General features: G+C 38.9%; 1 protein-coding gene across 6 annotated transcripts in view; it reads left to right on the top strand.

The window, feature by feature from the left end:
* The window catches only part of MAP3K20 (mitogen-activated protein kinase kinase kinase 20), a 342609-nt gene that overhangs the window by 45155 nt on the left and 280883 nt on the right, over nt 1-16571 (top strand). For all 6 annotated transcript variants that reach the window (XR_009558438.1, XR_009558437.1, XM_035135169.2 and 3 more), the window contains exons 8-10: nt 1604-1690; nt 7685-7759; nt 12888-12994. Coding sequence is in view for 4 of the 6 variants with exons in the window: in XM_035135169.2 (XP_034991060.2) it covers nt 1604-1690; nt 7685-7759; nt 12888-12994 (269 nt within the window). In the remaining 2 variants the exon portion in view is untranslated. The remainder of the gene's footprint in view (nt 1-1603; nt 1691-7684; nt 7760-12887; nt 12995-16571) is intronic.

Here is a 16571-nt window from a genome sequence, read left to right as displayed (position 1 = left end):
CAAACAATTTCATGAGACCGGGACACTTGAGGATTAAATCCCTTGGAGCCTTACTTGGTTGTAAGTTCTGTTGGAAACAATGGGACTTGTATCTGTGAGATAACAGGTCCTAGGATTGTACTGCAATTTGTCTGCAAAGGGCTTCCACTTAAATGAATGAAATACACCTGTAAGTAAATGAGTTTGCAGTCAGACATATACATACACATACAAATACAAATACAAATACAACACATAGTTGGGCTACCTATCCAAATGCCATATCAAGTCTTAGGATTCCTGTGGTCTGTCCAATAGTTCCCTAGCCATTAAAAATGCCTGTGCTCCCATGAGTAGACATATCCTTCTGCATGAGGCAGAAAATAATATGCAGTCTTTCTACCTGATAGGGGGAATGCTTATGGGATAATGATGATAACTCTGAAATTGTCACAGCATATTCAATTTAAATATCAGTTCAACAGGATTCCTTTTTACCAGTGAATTTGTATATATATTTAATTGTAGGGGTTTCGTGTAATAAATTTCCCTTTAGAAATGTAGATCCAGTGAAGATTCGTCTTCATTTACACTGAGCATGTGTTGCCTTGGATATGAAAACCTATTTATAGAGTGAGTGAGAGAGAGAGAGACTTTTTAATCCAGCTTTTTAAACACCCAGACTTTTTCCTAACTAGAATTGGTAGCTAGCAATCCACTGGGCTCGTAAGGTTTCTCCAGCACAATGTATGGAGGGGTTGGGCAGGTAGTCCTGTTTTCTTGGGAAGCCTCAGCTGCCATTGCCAGTAACATTTTGGGAGCCATGCATATGCTCCTGAGTTAAAGACTAAAACTCCTGTGAGCTTCGTTCATCAAACTTCTGGAGTAGTAACATTAAAGGGGAAAAAGAAAAAGCAGGGTTTGCATACATAGCAGCTTACTGTGGCTCATTACTTGCGTTTTTTCTAGTTGCCTTGAATGACCTTGAATATCTATTCACTGCTGTTTTTTCCTTATGGTTTGATTTTTATTTACCGCTTCTGAATCAGAAGTCATTTCATGTAAAGTGAATTACCCCATGCCCAACAGGGTTGGTTTCCCCCAAACTTCATTTGTATGACTTCCTCGCCCTTCCTTCATGGAAGTTCTTCCTCGTCCCCATTTGCATAGCTGTCCTTTTCATAGATGATGCACCAAGACTGGGTATACCAGACCAAGATTTGTATAATGTGCTGGGCTGCACCAAAGAAGACAGCAACTAATGAAATAACCGTGTGCATGTACACAGACATCAGTTTGGGCATTTTAGTGGAAGAATAAATGGATGGAGGCAGAAGCAAGTCTCAACCACCAGGCTTGAGCAACTGAGGAACAAAGAAAGATTTCAGCCTTGTGTATTTTACAACCAAAATATAACCCCACGCTTCTCTTTATCATAAAAAACTGAGAAATACTCAAATTTAATTTAGTGTGGGGATCTTGCACACAAATATATGTCCATGTTCCTGCAAATGGACTCTGGTTGCCTGGTAATTGGATACAGATAGTGCTGTATCAAGGCTTAATAATGTATTTAAAATACAAAGTACAGAAATAAAAATTCTTTCCTTTTTTTCTATTCCAGGTTCTCTGGGAGATGCTAACAAGGGAGGTCCCCTTTAAAGGCTTGGAAGGATTACAAGTAGCTTGGCTTGTAGTGGAAAAAAACGAGGTAAGACTACGCTTCTACATTCAGGTACATAGATCAGAAAACAGTATTGGGTTTTGCAAAAGACTTTTTCATCTTCTTCAAATTGAAAGTAAGTTCACGCATATGGAAAGATTAGCAGTAGGAGCTAACACAAAGGGTCAAAGTGATGTTATTCCTCATGAATGGACCCTTTACATCTAATTGTTGCAGCTTCACATCGTGATGCTGTAGATCAAAAATTGTACAAGTACTGTACTAGTTTCTCAGTCTCAATTGTAAAACCTAGGGGTTTGTTCTTAGTGATGAAAGAAGCCATTGCGTCCAAGGTAGGGGAACAGTTTAACTCCATCTCCTGCGTTTAGGACATCTTTATACTGGCCGGGAGTTGATATATCTGTAAGAGACCTTCAGCTACTTCAACTTAACTCTCCCAGCAGGAGTCACTATAGTACAAGAAACTGCCACTTAGATGAGGATTTCAAAAATAAAAGAAGAAAAAATAGTTTAAAAAAGAGGGAAATTACAGTTTTGCCACCTACGTTCTCGGCTACATTGAAGATGAGATCCTCACTGGTACTGGTAAGGCTCTGCCATAGTTGCAAGCTTCCTCATGCGGTGTCTTTCCATTTCAAAAGAACTTCAGTGGCGTAAACACCCTTTGTACAGGGTCCCCAGCCTTGCTTTTCTTCTTCCTACAAATTGAGGCTTTCAGGTAGTTGAACATGTGAGCGTTTATTTGAACACATGGCTCCTTGATGTCAAAGACAGGAAGTACGGGTTTTTCTTTCTTTCCCCCCACTAAAGGGGGAAAAAAATTAAAGTTGTGGCTGTGTCACACACCAAGTATGGAAATCCTCTATCTAGGCAGACTGGAAGGTTGTGGGTACGTTACTTAATAAAAGGCTACTTGGCTAAAAAGCAACAGCTCTGTTTCTTGAATTCTTTTATATATATAGCCGGCTTCCCCAATGGTTTTAGACTCTTTAAAGTGTTACTAGGAAAAAAATTACTGTATATTCCTGCGTATAAGACTACTTTTTAACCCAGGAAAATCTTCTCAAACGTCGGGGGTCATCTTATACGCCGGGTTATATTTCCTATACGGCGAGTATATCCCAAACTCTATATTTTTAACTGGAAAAGTTGGGGGTCGTCTTATACGCCCAGTCGTCTTATACGACGGAATGTACGGGTGGGGGTGAATTAATATTTAAACCACCTTCTGCCTTTTAAAAGTTGTTCTTGAATGTTAGGTTGGCTGCCCTTTCCGGGAATCCATATGGAATACCCAACTTGGTTGGGAATCTCTCCTTAATTCAGAACAACCTTATGCTTGTAACTTCCTACAGTATAAGTTTAGAATAATAAGGTGTAAACTGTATCTGTTCCATTTCTAAGCATGAAGAAATGCTTACTGGTTCAGCACAATATTTCTTCCCTTGGGGACGAGGCAATCGAGACACAAATTTCCTCCATATACACCAGTGCTTTGGTTTCATAGTTGGATACGGGAATCTGGTATATAAGAAAGGTATAGTGATATACCATGTTGACCATATAGGTTGCTGCTCTGCTTAATATGGACACGATCCAGCCAAAATTAGGCACTTTAAAAACCTCATTGGTTCCAGTGCTCAACGTTCTCTCTGTTGAAGTAAATGGAACATATTGAACTTTATCTAGATTGACTATTCAGCCTGAAGTTTGTGTAGAAGAGGGAATGTGAGGCGATAATGTTAAATATATGAGTGCTGACTTTGATTTTAATGGCAAGCAAGGGCCTGCCCATTTCTTCAGTGGACTGGAAATGGTGAATGAAAGCCACTAATGGTCATTGGGGCGTTATGTATTCTTTAGTGTCCAGACAATAGAGCAAAAGTTATGGTGCCCATGTTTTTAAATAGAACACTACAGTGATGTGTGGAAACTGATGTCACTGGGTAAGATTACCATACTGATTTTTTGTTTGTTTTCTAAATCTGATGGCAAATTGTTGCCTGCTTATTAAAGCTGTGAAATATTTGTGTTTCTTTCTAACATTTAAAAAATCCTAATAAATTGGTTAAGTGTTGTATGGCGTTTCCATGCAGACAGAATCACATGACAGTAGAGACTTCTGTCAACATAAGGTGGGAGAGAGGAGGAGGAGACAGGTGGTTTTTGCCAATTTCCACCCCCACTCTATGCCCTCTAGATCTGCTCCAGAGGGTTGGGGGACCTTCAGAACATCATAGAAGGTAGTGGGGAGGGGGGCTGCATAGGAGAGGCAAAAGTTTGCTGATGGAAGTCCCTGCTGGACAGAATTGGATCAACTCTGTATGTCTTGAAGGTCCCATCTGTACTATACATTTAAACCAGTATCATACCCTAAAGAATCCTGGGCACTGTAGTTTGTTAAGGATGCTGTGAATTGTTAGGAGACCCCTGTCCCGCTCTGAGAGCTACAGTTCCCAGAATGGTTAACAGTTAATCTCTCTTACCGGGGAACTCTGGGAATTGTAGCTCTGTGAGGGGAATAGGGGGTCCCCTAACAACTCACAGAAGTCTTAACAACTAATACTTCCCAGGATTCCTTGGGGGAAAGCAATGACTGTTTATAAAGTGGTATGGTACTGCTACTACATAATTTACTACATAATTTAGATGGGGCCTGTTCCAAGTTCCCTCTCAGCTGTCAGTCTGCAAACTATGTTTGTTGCCCTTTTAAAGCCCATGTAACACAATTTAAAAGTTCATTACGTCCTCTAGAGAACTGTAGTTAAAGGGTGCTGGGAATTGTAGCTCTCTGAGGAGTTAACCTACAGTTCCCAGTGTTCTTTGTGGAAAACAGATTGCTTTAGATGTGCTTTGTGACCTAAAGTTTTCGCTATGGTGAGAGAACAACAAAACCACAGTTTTGTCCCAGGCAGAATTCCTCTCTTGTCAGAGTTAGAGATTACAACCCATAGAATGGTTGATTGTAGAAGTGCACTGTTTATTAAATAACTAATAAGTAATAATTAAGACTTTCAGACTCACCTATCCTGTAGGTTACAAAAATAATGCTGAGGAATTTGCATCCTTCCTCAATTTAGAATGTGTTTAGACCAGCATACATTTTATCCTCACAGCCCTGTGACATAGATTAGGCTGAGAGATGGCAACTTGCCCAGTTCCACCAAGTGAGATTCCTAGCTGGGGATCTGAACCCATATTTCCATAATCCAGACCCAGTACTCTGTTCATTAAACCATACTGACTCTTAAGTGAAATATCAGTTCTTTAAATGACTTTTCCTCATTCCACTAGAGTTTTTCTTGGTACTTGCATGTTTTAAACTCCAAAACACAATCCTAATATAAAAGTTCATATTAGAGATGTCATTATCTAACATCAAATTACTACTTAGAAATGTCACTTTTATTAGAGTATGACACTCTTTGCGACCTGCTACCTATATATTACCTGACAAATAACATTCTACTCAAGTAAGATGGATGCAAGTGATGATTACATGTCTTTTAGTAACTCATTTTCCAACTCCTGGAACAGTGAGGGTTACAGACAAATGTCATTGCTAGACTATCAGTTGTATTTTTAGGCAAATGACTTGACTGAGTATCAAGTGTCATTGCCACTTTGTTTATGCCAAGTAGACTTCTTGAACATACTTTTGGTATAATAGTTTTTCACATTTATGGTACTCATTATTTAAATGATTGGATATTTGATTAGCATTTGCTATGTATATTTTCTGGGGGGTTTTATTCCCCCCCCCAATAGGATTCTTTCCTGAGTTTGCATTTCATTCTTGCTTTTAACACACAGCCGTTCATAAATTCTTGCAGGTCCCATTACACTTATATAGATATCTGTTTTGTTAAGCTTACTTGACAAAGTGGAGTGCAGGTCATGGCAATCTTAGGGAGCAACGTGAGTGGACAGAAGTTCAGATTTGATTGCTTTGTATAAATGGGTCAATTGTGTTAATCAATAGAATCTTTCTCAATGAAAAGGTTGGTTTTTTAGAGATTTAATTGCATTACTGAAAGTGTGTAGACGCATTCTTAAATGTTGATCACAGCATGAAGATATCAGGTTTTTGTGCTTGTACACAAATCTGCTTTTGGCACTGCGTCTGCCTTCTGTCGCTAGGTTACTAATTGTTCACGTTGGCAGTAAGTATTTCAATCTTATGTCAATATTTGCAATATGAGAGTTTTCTTCCCACTCTTGAATAATGTTGTTATTTAAGGTCTTTGAGTATTTACATGTTAGTTGTTCTTGCAACACTTAATTAGACTCCTTGTATGGCTTCATCAGTTCGTCAATAAATGTACAATGAAGGGTGACTTTTGTATTAGTTAAGTCTTTAGCATTATTACCCTACTAAATCTAAAGCCATGTACAGTTGTTTCTCTGAAGCATCAAAAATGACTTAACCCTTCCTTCTCCCATGGCAGTCACCCTGCAGTAGTTTAACTACTCAAAAGTTCCATTTACTAGAAAAAATGGAGTATATACACACAGGAAAAGTGTGCTTAAGTAGATTTGCTTCAGTTTTCTAATAAGCAACTGTAACATCTTCCTTTAGTCCAATGCTGAACTAAGGATGAGGTTGACTAGATGTGGGTTCAGACCTTCTTCAATTTCACTTTGAAGAGAATCTTAGCACTTATTTTGGCCAGAGACCATAGTAGGATACCCTGCTAAGGAAAGTGTGTTATCATGACAGCTCTACAATATCTACATGGTACCTCTGCAAAGCCCAACAATACTAATAATTCAATAAACAGGTTCCAAACTCTTATGATTTTACTACTCTGCATTTGGTTCATCTTGCCTTTCTTGATCATGGTAGTTTTCATCTACTAGAATGCTTGTTCAGAAGTTAGATTCTTATGCAACTCAGATTATTCATGGTTAACTGGGAGTGATAGTGGATTGCTCCAGTTAAGTAGGACTGTTTAGTCGTCGTCATCATAATCATCATCATTATAGCACAATCTAGCACTTTAGTTCAAAATAGCTAATGGACGCCAGTAAATATTAGTACACATACAAAACAGCTGATGAGAACTAATGTAGGATACTTGAACATGCACTGCCCAAAGAAGGATTAATTGGAATAAGAACAATGAATAATATCTACTCTATTTGATATTTATGCTCTGTAGTTCAAATAAACTGAGCTTGTGCATGGGAAGAATACTATCTCAAATATATGCAGGGTTGCAGAAATGGGAAAACCTTGGGAAATACATATACAGAGCTATATACAGTCATAATAAGAACCTGTGGACTTGTGATTGAAGTTAAAAATATTGGAGGCATAGAATTAGGGGACGGTTTCCCTAGTACAGTTTTGAAGAGCCTGGTTTCCAGGCAGGAGTATAGTATATTAATGAAGACTGTAGATTGAGGAATGGAATTATTGTAAGATCCTGGGGTTTTTCTCCTTTTCCAGAGCTAGCATGCTGCATAAGGTTTGCTTCATACTAACACTCTGAATTGAGAAGAGATTCAGAAGTTTCATATTTATTTAGAAAACAACAAATTATATGCTGCTTGAGTGTAAGAAACTCTCTAAGTTACATTAAGAGTGTGGTTGCTTCCAGGAAGGAAACCTCTAGAATGGTTAGAATTGGTCTGGGTGGCACATATAGATGACATATATCCCAAACCATGAATTGTAAAATTCAGTGGTAAAGGATCCATGATTCTTGGTGCTAGAAGATCATCTCTCTGAGAAATGGGTCAGAGACAGCTTGATATGTTTCCAAACACCAACAAACAGTTCTACAGGCATTTTGCCTATTCCTGTGCTTGCTCATTCCTGTACTTTGTGGTATTCTTTCTTTCTTTCTTTCTTTCTTTCTTTCTTTCTTTCTTTCTTTCTTTCTTTCTTTCTTTCTTTCTTTCTTTCTTTCACTGAGGACATTGGAAGATCTGCTTTCATATGGGAGCTGGGGTTTATCTTCTGCTCTTCGTTCCTAGTCCCTCAGTTGTCCAACTGTTGTCTTGCTTCTATTACAGAGACTGACCATTCCAAGCAGCTGCCCTGGAAGCTTTGCAGAATTGATGCTCCAGTGTTGGGAAGCAGATCCAAGGGTATTTATTTACTGTTATCCACTGTGTGTTTTAACTGTACTGTGTTGTTGTTGTTTTTAAAAAACCAAAACCCTCCTGTTGCAGATTGGACACTAAATGTGAGATAGGAATTTTCCATTTGTATTATTTCATTTCATTTCATTTTCACATATCACCAACCCTCTCTGCTGACACTGGAAAAGTTTAAAGGAGCCAGGATTTCAGGTACAGAGCCTGCAATCCTATATGCACTTACCTGGGAGTAAGTCCCACTGAACTCATGTACAGTGGTGCCTCGCTTAACGAATGCCCTGCTTATCGAAATTTCCGATTAACAAAAGGATTTTTCGAGCGGAGGTTGCCTCGCTAGACGAATTCGTTTTATGAAAAATTCGTCTAGCGAATTGCGGTTTCCCATAAGAATGCATTGTAATTCAATTAATGCGTTCCTATGGGCAAAAAAATTCAATGCATTCCTATTGGATTCGCTAGACGAATGTTTTGTTATAAGAAAAGACCCGTGGAACGAATTAAATTCGTCTAGCGAGGCACCACTGTAACAGATTGCTCTGTCAATTATCTGGGTAAGCGTAGGTTATCATCGGATTTAAGCAATGAACAAAACTTCATAAAATACAATAATAATTATAAGACTATAACAGAAATTCCTTTTTTGCATCAATCAGAAATTTATTATACATTTTGTTTGTTAGAAGATGTTCTGTTCTTTAAATTGCATCCTTGAAAAGTCTTGATAAATGTTACCTCAAAAATCTATAGAGCTTCCCATATATTGAATATCCTGTGCCCCTTAAACATGCCCACATTTCATTGGGTGTAAAGATTGAACTCCCTCCCTCCCATTCTGAATAGAGGAAAGAGTTTATTTTTACGAGGGAGCATAGTATTGGCTGGTGTAGGTGTCTTTTTCACATTGAAAATGCCTAATGGGGAAGGGGCATGCCCACACAATTTGGGTTCCTGTCCCTTTTTCTGCTCATTTAGGTGTGGTGGCCAGTTCGTGTCCAGCAGTCATTTTCTGTTACACCACATCCTGCAAGAGAGCCATTCTTTTATTAAGCTGTAGGCCCCATGGCAGCCATTTTGTGAATGGTGCCCCTTGAACTTCCTCAAAATTCCAAATGTTCCCACTGGCCCAAAAAGGGTGGCAGGCCCTGAAGCAGACTGACCTTCTCATCTTCATATGGCACAAAGCATTTCTCAACAGTACCATAACAACAGTGAGCACAGTGATCTACTACACATCTTCCCTCACCACGACCACAACCACAAACTCCTTTTCCATTTATCAAGGTCCCAGAATTTATTTACCTTATATTGCTAATAGTAGGCTAATTTGATACACTATTTCCCTCCTAGATGAGTAATTTCAAATCTTGCTTAAATGCTTAACTTTACACTTAATTCATATATATTTTTTGTGATCACTAAAGAGATATCCACTTGATTTCCAGCTTATCCCGTGATAATTATTTTTACCCTTGAGGATTTACCATTCAGGGCGGAGACATTTGATCCACATTTTAAAGCAAGCCAAGCTAATCCAACCGTTATAAACACAACTCAACCTAACGTTAGATCACACACTTCTCCAAGTTTTGCAAAAGCAGTTTCCTTTCCAAAAATATGTCTATTATACAACAAAAATGCGTTTCTTGCTGGGGCAAGGGAAAATGCATGCAATTTTACGTGCCAATTTTTGCATTGCTAAAAAAATGAATGCATAAAACAAAACCTCGAAGGGACCTATCATTGAATGCATGTGACACTAACGCAGAACAGAAATAGTCCGTCCTGATGTACATTGTTCCGAATCTAAACTGGCATTGATGTACTTTGAACCAGCGGATGCCATGGTTGGTGCAAAGGAATAGAGTCTTTCCTCCATGCCCTCATTCACATTTATTGCTGTGAGGCTGTAGCCACTCATTACCCATGTGGAATCCACAGGGAGGCACAAACTACTGAAGCAAGCCATTAGGACTCTACATTAGGAATCAATTATCGAATTATATCAACAGGTGGAAATCATATACTGCCAAGTTTGCACCTGCTGCCATTGCTATCCTTCTGCTCCAAGCTGATTTAACTGTAAACTATACAGTAGGGTCCTAAAATGCGGGTTTTACGGGAGTAGTTGAGGGAAATAGCTGTGTGTGAACATGCAGAATAGATGTGGGATGAGGTGAGGGGAACAGCAACCGCTGAGCTCTAAGCAGTTGTCTTACAATTGTGTGCAAGATGGACCAGAAATGACAGACAAAGAGATCCCTTCACCTAAATGTTGAATAGGCAGCTCTTGCATAGAAGAGCACTTGTCTCTTTTTGTTATACATTTGACATTTTTTAAATGTTGTTTGACATTTGAAATAAAGAAATTGTCTCTCTTTTATAATGCGAAAATCACTTGGATCTGCCTGGGAGAGACACCTCAGCATTGTTCCTAATTGTTTTTGTGCACTCGAATTAAAATGCACGTTTTAATTGCTGCATCTGTAATTTTAGCAGAAATGGTATAATTACAGGCGTGATGCAGAGAGAATGTGTATCATCCGTTTATTATGTATCCACATTTTGGTTTCAACCTTTTGTCTCAACCTTGTCTGGGGTCTGTCAGACAGACTAACGGAGGCGATGCTCTCTCTCTCGAGAAACATTTTAACTGTGACTTTTTCAGTTTTCAACAATTACCCTACTTTTTTCAGCATAACAAAGGAAGCAATGAAGGCAGAAGAAAATGCAAAGAACTTATGACTGCTTTGCCTGAGACAGTATTTTTTTAAAACTTGAAATAATCAGGTCATCCTTGGTTATGTGGAGCACATTTTCCCCTGCTCTGTTTCTGGACTGCATTCTGACCCAATCTGCCTTGTAACCACAGCACTAGAATTGGCACAGGGAGGCGAGGATGTTAAAAAGTTGTATACATTTCCACACTCAACCAAAAAAAAACCTTCTTGCGTACTACTACTATTTTATGTTTTTCAGGGACCTGATTTGAAGATGTGGACATCAAATGTTCTGTTTACCTATGCAAAACTGAAATATTATAAATAACTCTACGTCCTTTTTGATAACTTATGTGTAAAGTGAATCCTATGTGCTTTTACAGAACAAAGGCCTCACACCACAAGAAAAAAACACGGCTGTATTCTGCATTTGTGTGGCTAGCTTTCACAATGAAAAGTCACTGTCATGCCTCATGAGGGCACACAAAACTTTTCCAAGTTTTGTATGCTACTTTATTGTGCTGGGCCTCAGTGTTCTCACACGCTAGGAAGGTTTTCTTTAATTCTTGTAGATTAGTTTGTTCTTGTAATTGTATTGTGAAAACTTCAATTTAAAAAAAAAATCCCCATTACTATTTTAAATGTCACTTCAACAAACAGGCAGTCTCTTGATGTGTTAAACATTTTTGGTACTTATTTTTGAAGCTTTCCCTCAGTTTTCATCCATATTCTTGTTCTAGGCCCTGAAATAAAGACGTAATTACAAGTAGCGTGCTTGCTTTTGATTAATCAGAATGGCCTCATGCTGAAGCAAATATGTGAGCTTTGTAAAACGTGAATTTTTGATTTTAGGCCACAAATATAATAGATATTTATATCCCACTTTTTGATTGAACATGCCCAGAGTATATTCATAAAAACCAAACAACAGCATCATAAACATATAAGTGCAACTTACTGAAAGCAGTAACAGCACACGCAAAATAACACTTCAAAGAAAACAAAAGCAAGGGTAAAAGATCATACACATTAAAACTGGCAGCAATAAAACTGTTGAAATAAGTGTTTTCAAATATGGCAAAGGGGAATATGACACAGAGATATGTTGATTGGTTTTGAATAGAAGAACATTCAAAGACAGAGTTGCAACCCTGTCTTTGAAAAGGCTCTCTCATGCTCACTCACCGAATATCCCAAGTTGGACCAAAAGTGCTTCTCTGGGCAGGAGTATATGGGAAGAAGTAGTCCCTAAACCATTTAGAGCTTTAAAGGTTAGACCCACACTATTGAACTGAGCCTTGAAGTGAATAGGAAGCCAATATTTGCATACAATGCTTGTAAGGCAAACAAGGTTAGTGTTTGTACAACTGATATTTAAAGTCTTCTTTTTTCTATTAAAAAATATATCTGGACTTATTTTCCTTACTGTTATCTCAGGAACGTGGGTTCCTGCCATACAAGTGTATAATTTGTAGTATGAAGCCTTCCTATAGGGCTGCAGCTTCATTTTTCATACATTGCCACATGGCCATTATGGGGAGGTGTTTCAAATGCAGCACAAGGCAAATACTATTAATAATAATAATAATAATAATAATAATTATTATTTATTCAACTTACACACCGCCCTATACCCAGAGGTCTCAGGGCAGTTCACAACAAGACCACAATATATAAAATCAAACCAAAAGCAATAACCCACAGGAACATCTTTGAAGACTGGGAAATGGCAAATTCTGATGTCCTTCTGACATTTATTTGCACATATGTGCTGTATCCATGGTTAGGATTTCAAACCTTCAAGAAGTGGAAGAGACCTTAAAATCTGTAAATTCCTCCTCCTCCTCCTCCTCCTCCTCCTCCTCCTCCTCCTCCTCCTCACCAAAGCTGGACTCTCTTTGAACCAGCCTTTTCATATGAATTAATAGAATTAAACATGGTGGGCTGTAAGCAGAATTTTTGATCTTGTCAGAGGTGCCACTGAGGGAAGGGAAGGGAAGGGAAGGAACATTGGTCTCCATATTAGTTTCATTGGAGAAGTTGTCATCCTATTATCTGTGCTTGAGAAAAAATACAAAAATAGGTTTAGGAGTCATTAGTTACCATAGCATTGCACATGAATAATAAAATTATATCTAAAAATAGAAGGTACATTCAGGACTTTTTGCTCTGCTACAATTTTGAGACACTTCTTTTTGCATGTGTAAAAACAAACAAACCCCAAACAGTTACGTTCTACAGATTTCCCCCCCCCCCCTCCTTGAATTGCATATACATAATAATTATCTAGTCACTAATATGTGTTGCACTTGAAGCTTTCCTGGGAGAATTCCATTGTTAATGTGGTCCTAGAATGTACTTTCATAATGTCTAAAATATACGTACTTTTCCTCCCTCAGAAAAGACCGTCTTTCAAGCAGATCATTTCAATCTTGGACTCTATGTCAAACGATAGCAACCTCCCAGACCAATGCAACTCATTCCTGCATCACAAGGCAGAGTGGCGGTGAGTCTCACGAATGCGAGATTGTGACAGGGGGTGGGATTAAAATGTTTTATGGAAGTCTAGAGATCCCAGTTGTCTGAATTCGTGGCTTTTCTCACCTGAGTTCATTGCTTCTTGGCTGAATATAAAAGGAGTTTGACTCCACAAACGTTCACTCCTGAACAACTGAGGCAAGGACTTAATTTTGCAAGCCCATCACAAATGGGTTCTGGGCAACAGTTTGTTTTTCCAAAGTAATTTTCCTTAGAAAACAGTAAAACCAGATTAATTGGATGGATTAGCTTTTTGATCTCCACAGCACTGTGTGAATGCTGTGACCATACTTACCATGAGGGGCACAGATCCCACGATAAACACCTGTCTGAAAGCCCCTGAATATAAACTTCATACGTGGTGCGTTAAAATGACAAAAAGTTCTCCCAGTTGCTTGAGTTCAAGTTGAGAAACCTTATTTGATTTGCATTAATCAGAAGTTGTTCTTTCTATTTATTTTTAACAATAAGTTGTTTCTTCTAATTGTGGCCACTTTTTAAAATTGTTGGACATAATTGGTCTGCCCTCCCCCCAAAAAAGCGTTTTTGACATTCTAAAGGCCTTGCTTATTTAAATTTATTATTTTATTCATTTAAACAGTTCATATAGCGCTTAACTTCAGTCATCTCTAAGCAGTGTACAAGACTTAAGTGATCCCTGTTCTTTTCTGCGCAATACAGATTGTGACATCACCACCTAATAATTACAAAATAATCAGGGTTGGATGATGGGCTGAATATATTCAGAAGAGTAAGCAACATGTTAATATGCATCAAGTTCACAGTTCAGCACTTTTTAAGGTCCATTGTACTTATTAATGAAGGCTATACTTTTTTTGGTGGGGCAGGAGATGGTGTGTAAAATTAAATACTAAACATTAAAATTTATGGCCATTTTAGAAAGGCCTCCCTCTTCATAAAGAGGGCTAGGAATAGCAAACGTCAGAGTTCTAAATTTCTGATGCCATGGGGTTGAAACTAAATCCTAAAGTTCAGAAGCAGAATTTTATTGCCCAGCGCAACATTTTTTTAATCTCAAATTTGGACATTTTTCATGTACCCGGTATAATTATGCACACTCTTACAGCACTCTTTCATTTTTCACTGTTCTTCTTGAAAGGTCACCACTGAGAATAAGCAGTGGTTTATCAAGCACCTGATGGGCTATAACAGTGGTTCCCAACAGGTGGTCCGGGGACCCCCAGGGGTCCGCGAGCTATGCCAGAGGGGTCCGCAAGATGCTATTAGAATAAAAAATATATTAAATATATTTCGTATGATAACAGATTTTTTGTTTTGGCCGCTTCCTGCATGAGCAGAGTCTAGCGCAAAACTAGAATTAGATAGAGGCAGTAGTTCTGCTGTATGCCATTAGGTGGCGCTTTACAAACACTACTGTTTTGCAAAGAGGCAGCGCACGCATTCTACTAATGCTCACCTCCCCAAGATGCTTTGCGCGCGTCGGCTTCATTTGTGCGCTACTGCGCAGGTACCCTGTCTTCTCCATTCCCCTCCCTCCTCCCTGGCGCGCGCTGCCTCTTTGCAAAACAGTAGTGTTTGTAAACAAAGCGTTTTTCGTGGAAGCTACAGTTTGCGTAGTTAAAAATGGACCGTTGGTTAAAAAGTGGTTTGTTAAAACGACAAAGGCCTACAGATGAAGAGGAAGAACTGTAAAAAACGTATAAATATAAAATATAAAAAGACTCTTAATTTGGCTCTCACTTTTTAATTTTAGGATTAGGAATTAATGGGGGTCCTTGCCACAATAGCGGCTCAATGAGGAGTCCTCGAGAAAATTTTGTTGGGAACCCCTGGGCTATAATGTTTGACTTGACTTGACTCTCAGTAAACCCAGCACGCTTCTTGTTTCTTGCTGTGGTTCCATGGATCTCGGTGCAAGTGACGACTAAGCTCAAACCCATTGACACATTTTTCCACTTTGGGTCCAGCACTAACGGCATTCATAGGTGCTAAAAGTCTCCCTCGCTGCACGATTCTCAGCATGTTTTCTCAGAAGCCCTGCTGTGTTCGGTGGTATTTTTGTGGGAGTAAATGTGCACAAGGCAACCTCTGTGTCCTTTTTGAAAACGTTGTTATATCCGTCTTACAGATAAAACATTAAAGCAGGTCCGCTTAGTGTGCTTTGAAGGCCTTTTGAACAGAGAGCTGTGCAAGCAGAGGATTGTAACCCAGGGATCTTTGCAGTAGTCTAAATTAAGAACTTTTGGCCGTTCTCCAGATTAATGCGGAGCACAATTTAGTAACGTACCAAATTGTTATGGGCCTACCTCTCTTTGAGAGAGAGAGAGCAGAGAAAAATACACGGGAAGAGTATAGAGTGGTTTATAGAAGTAAAGGGTTTTTAAAATAAATAAATAAATGAGATTTATAGAAACAGGGTGTATCAAAACAAAACATCCTAAACTCAAGAGAACTTTAGAAGTGTACTGATAACAAGAGAATTTTATTGCATGGGTGGAAAAAGTGAGCACAAGATCGGAAGTTTGAGCCAAGTCACATGGTCAGAATATAAATAGCCTCTTTCAGAACAGACATTATTCTCCCACTGAATCAGCAGAGCATGGCAGTAACCAGCATTTGGGAAGAGTTGGAATGCTTTGCGCCATCTTCTGTTGAAAAACGGGAACTGCATCACAGAACTTTGGATAACACTCAGAGCTTCCTATGAAACATACTTTTCAGCCTAATCCCAAACATGCTCACTTGGAAGTACCAATTCCTGCCGATTTCAGTGGCACTTACTACTTAAGAAATGCACTTTGGATTTGAAGCCTTTTGAGTTTCATTCATATTTAGCTTTTCAAGATGAAGCAATGCATCCTGCGCTCCTCTCTCCTGTTGCATAAACAGGGAAATATTTGCAAATGGCCAGAAGTGCATTATCAGCACACATCAGAATGCAAAAGCATGCAAATAGCACGTATAGGTTTCAAAAAATTAGCAAATGCTGTTAAAGCAGCAGAAATGATTTGAAGCATTGGAAGATGGCAGTACTGTACGTAGTTTTCACTGCATGCCAGACTTCTGGAATATGCAGAAATGACTAGTTGAGATGACAAAATATTTTTTTAAAAAAATGTGTCTTAGGTTTTGGTAGGTGAGGCAAGCTAGTTTCATTTTGCTACACATAATTACTATTTTTCTGCTGTCAGATGTGCAGGATCAAGCCAATGTACCAGGTTCCATAGCTGCTAAAGTGTCCTTATGATGTATATGAATTGCTTGTAGATGCTGCTGCTCTACCTAGGCCCAGTTCACATGCAATACTAAACCCAAACTAGCTTGGCGACAGCAAGCAAGCTGCTTCATTTCCTCCCTTGATTCTGCTGCTGCTTCACTATGGTTTGGCATAGTAAAAGGTAAAAAGGTAAAGGACCCCTGGATGGTTAAGTCCAGTCAAAGGCGACTATGGGGTTGCGGCGCTCATCTCACTTTCAGGCTGAGGGAGCCGGCATTTGTCCAGACAGCTTTCCAGGTCATGTGGCCAGCAGGACTAAACCACTTCTGGTGCAATGGGACACCGT

The sequence above is a fragment of the Zootoca vivipara genome, chromosome 1 (genome assembly GCF_963506605.1).
Source record: "Zootoca vivipara chromosome 1, rZooViv1.1, whole genome shotgun sequence".
Lineage (NCBI taxonomy): Eukaryota > Metazoa > Chordata > Lepidosauria > Squamata > Lacertidae > Zootoca > Zootoca vivipara.
The sequence above is the reverse complement of the archived record's forward strand: the minus strand, read 5'-3'. Positions and strand labels throughout refer to the sequence as shown.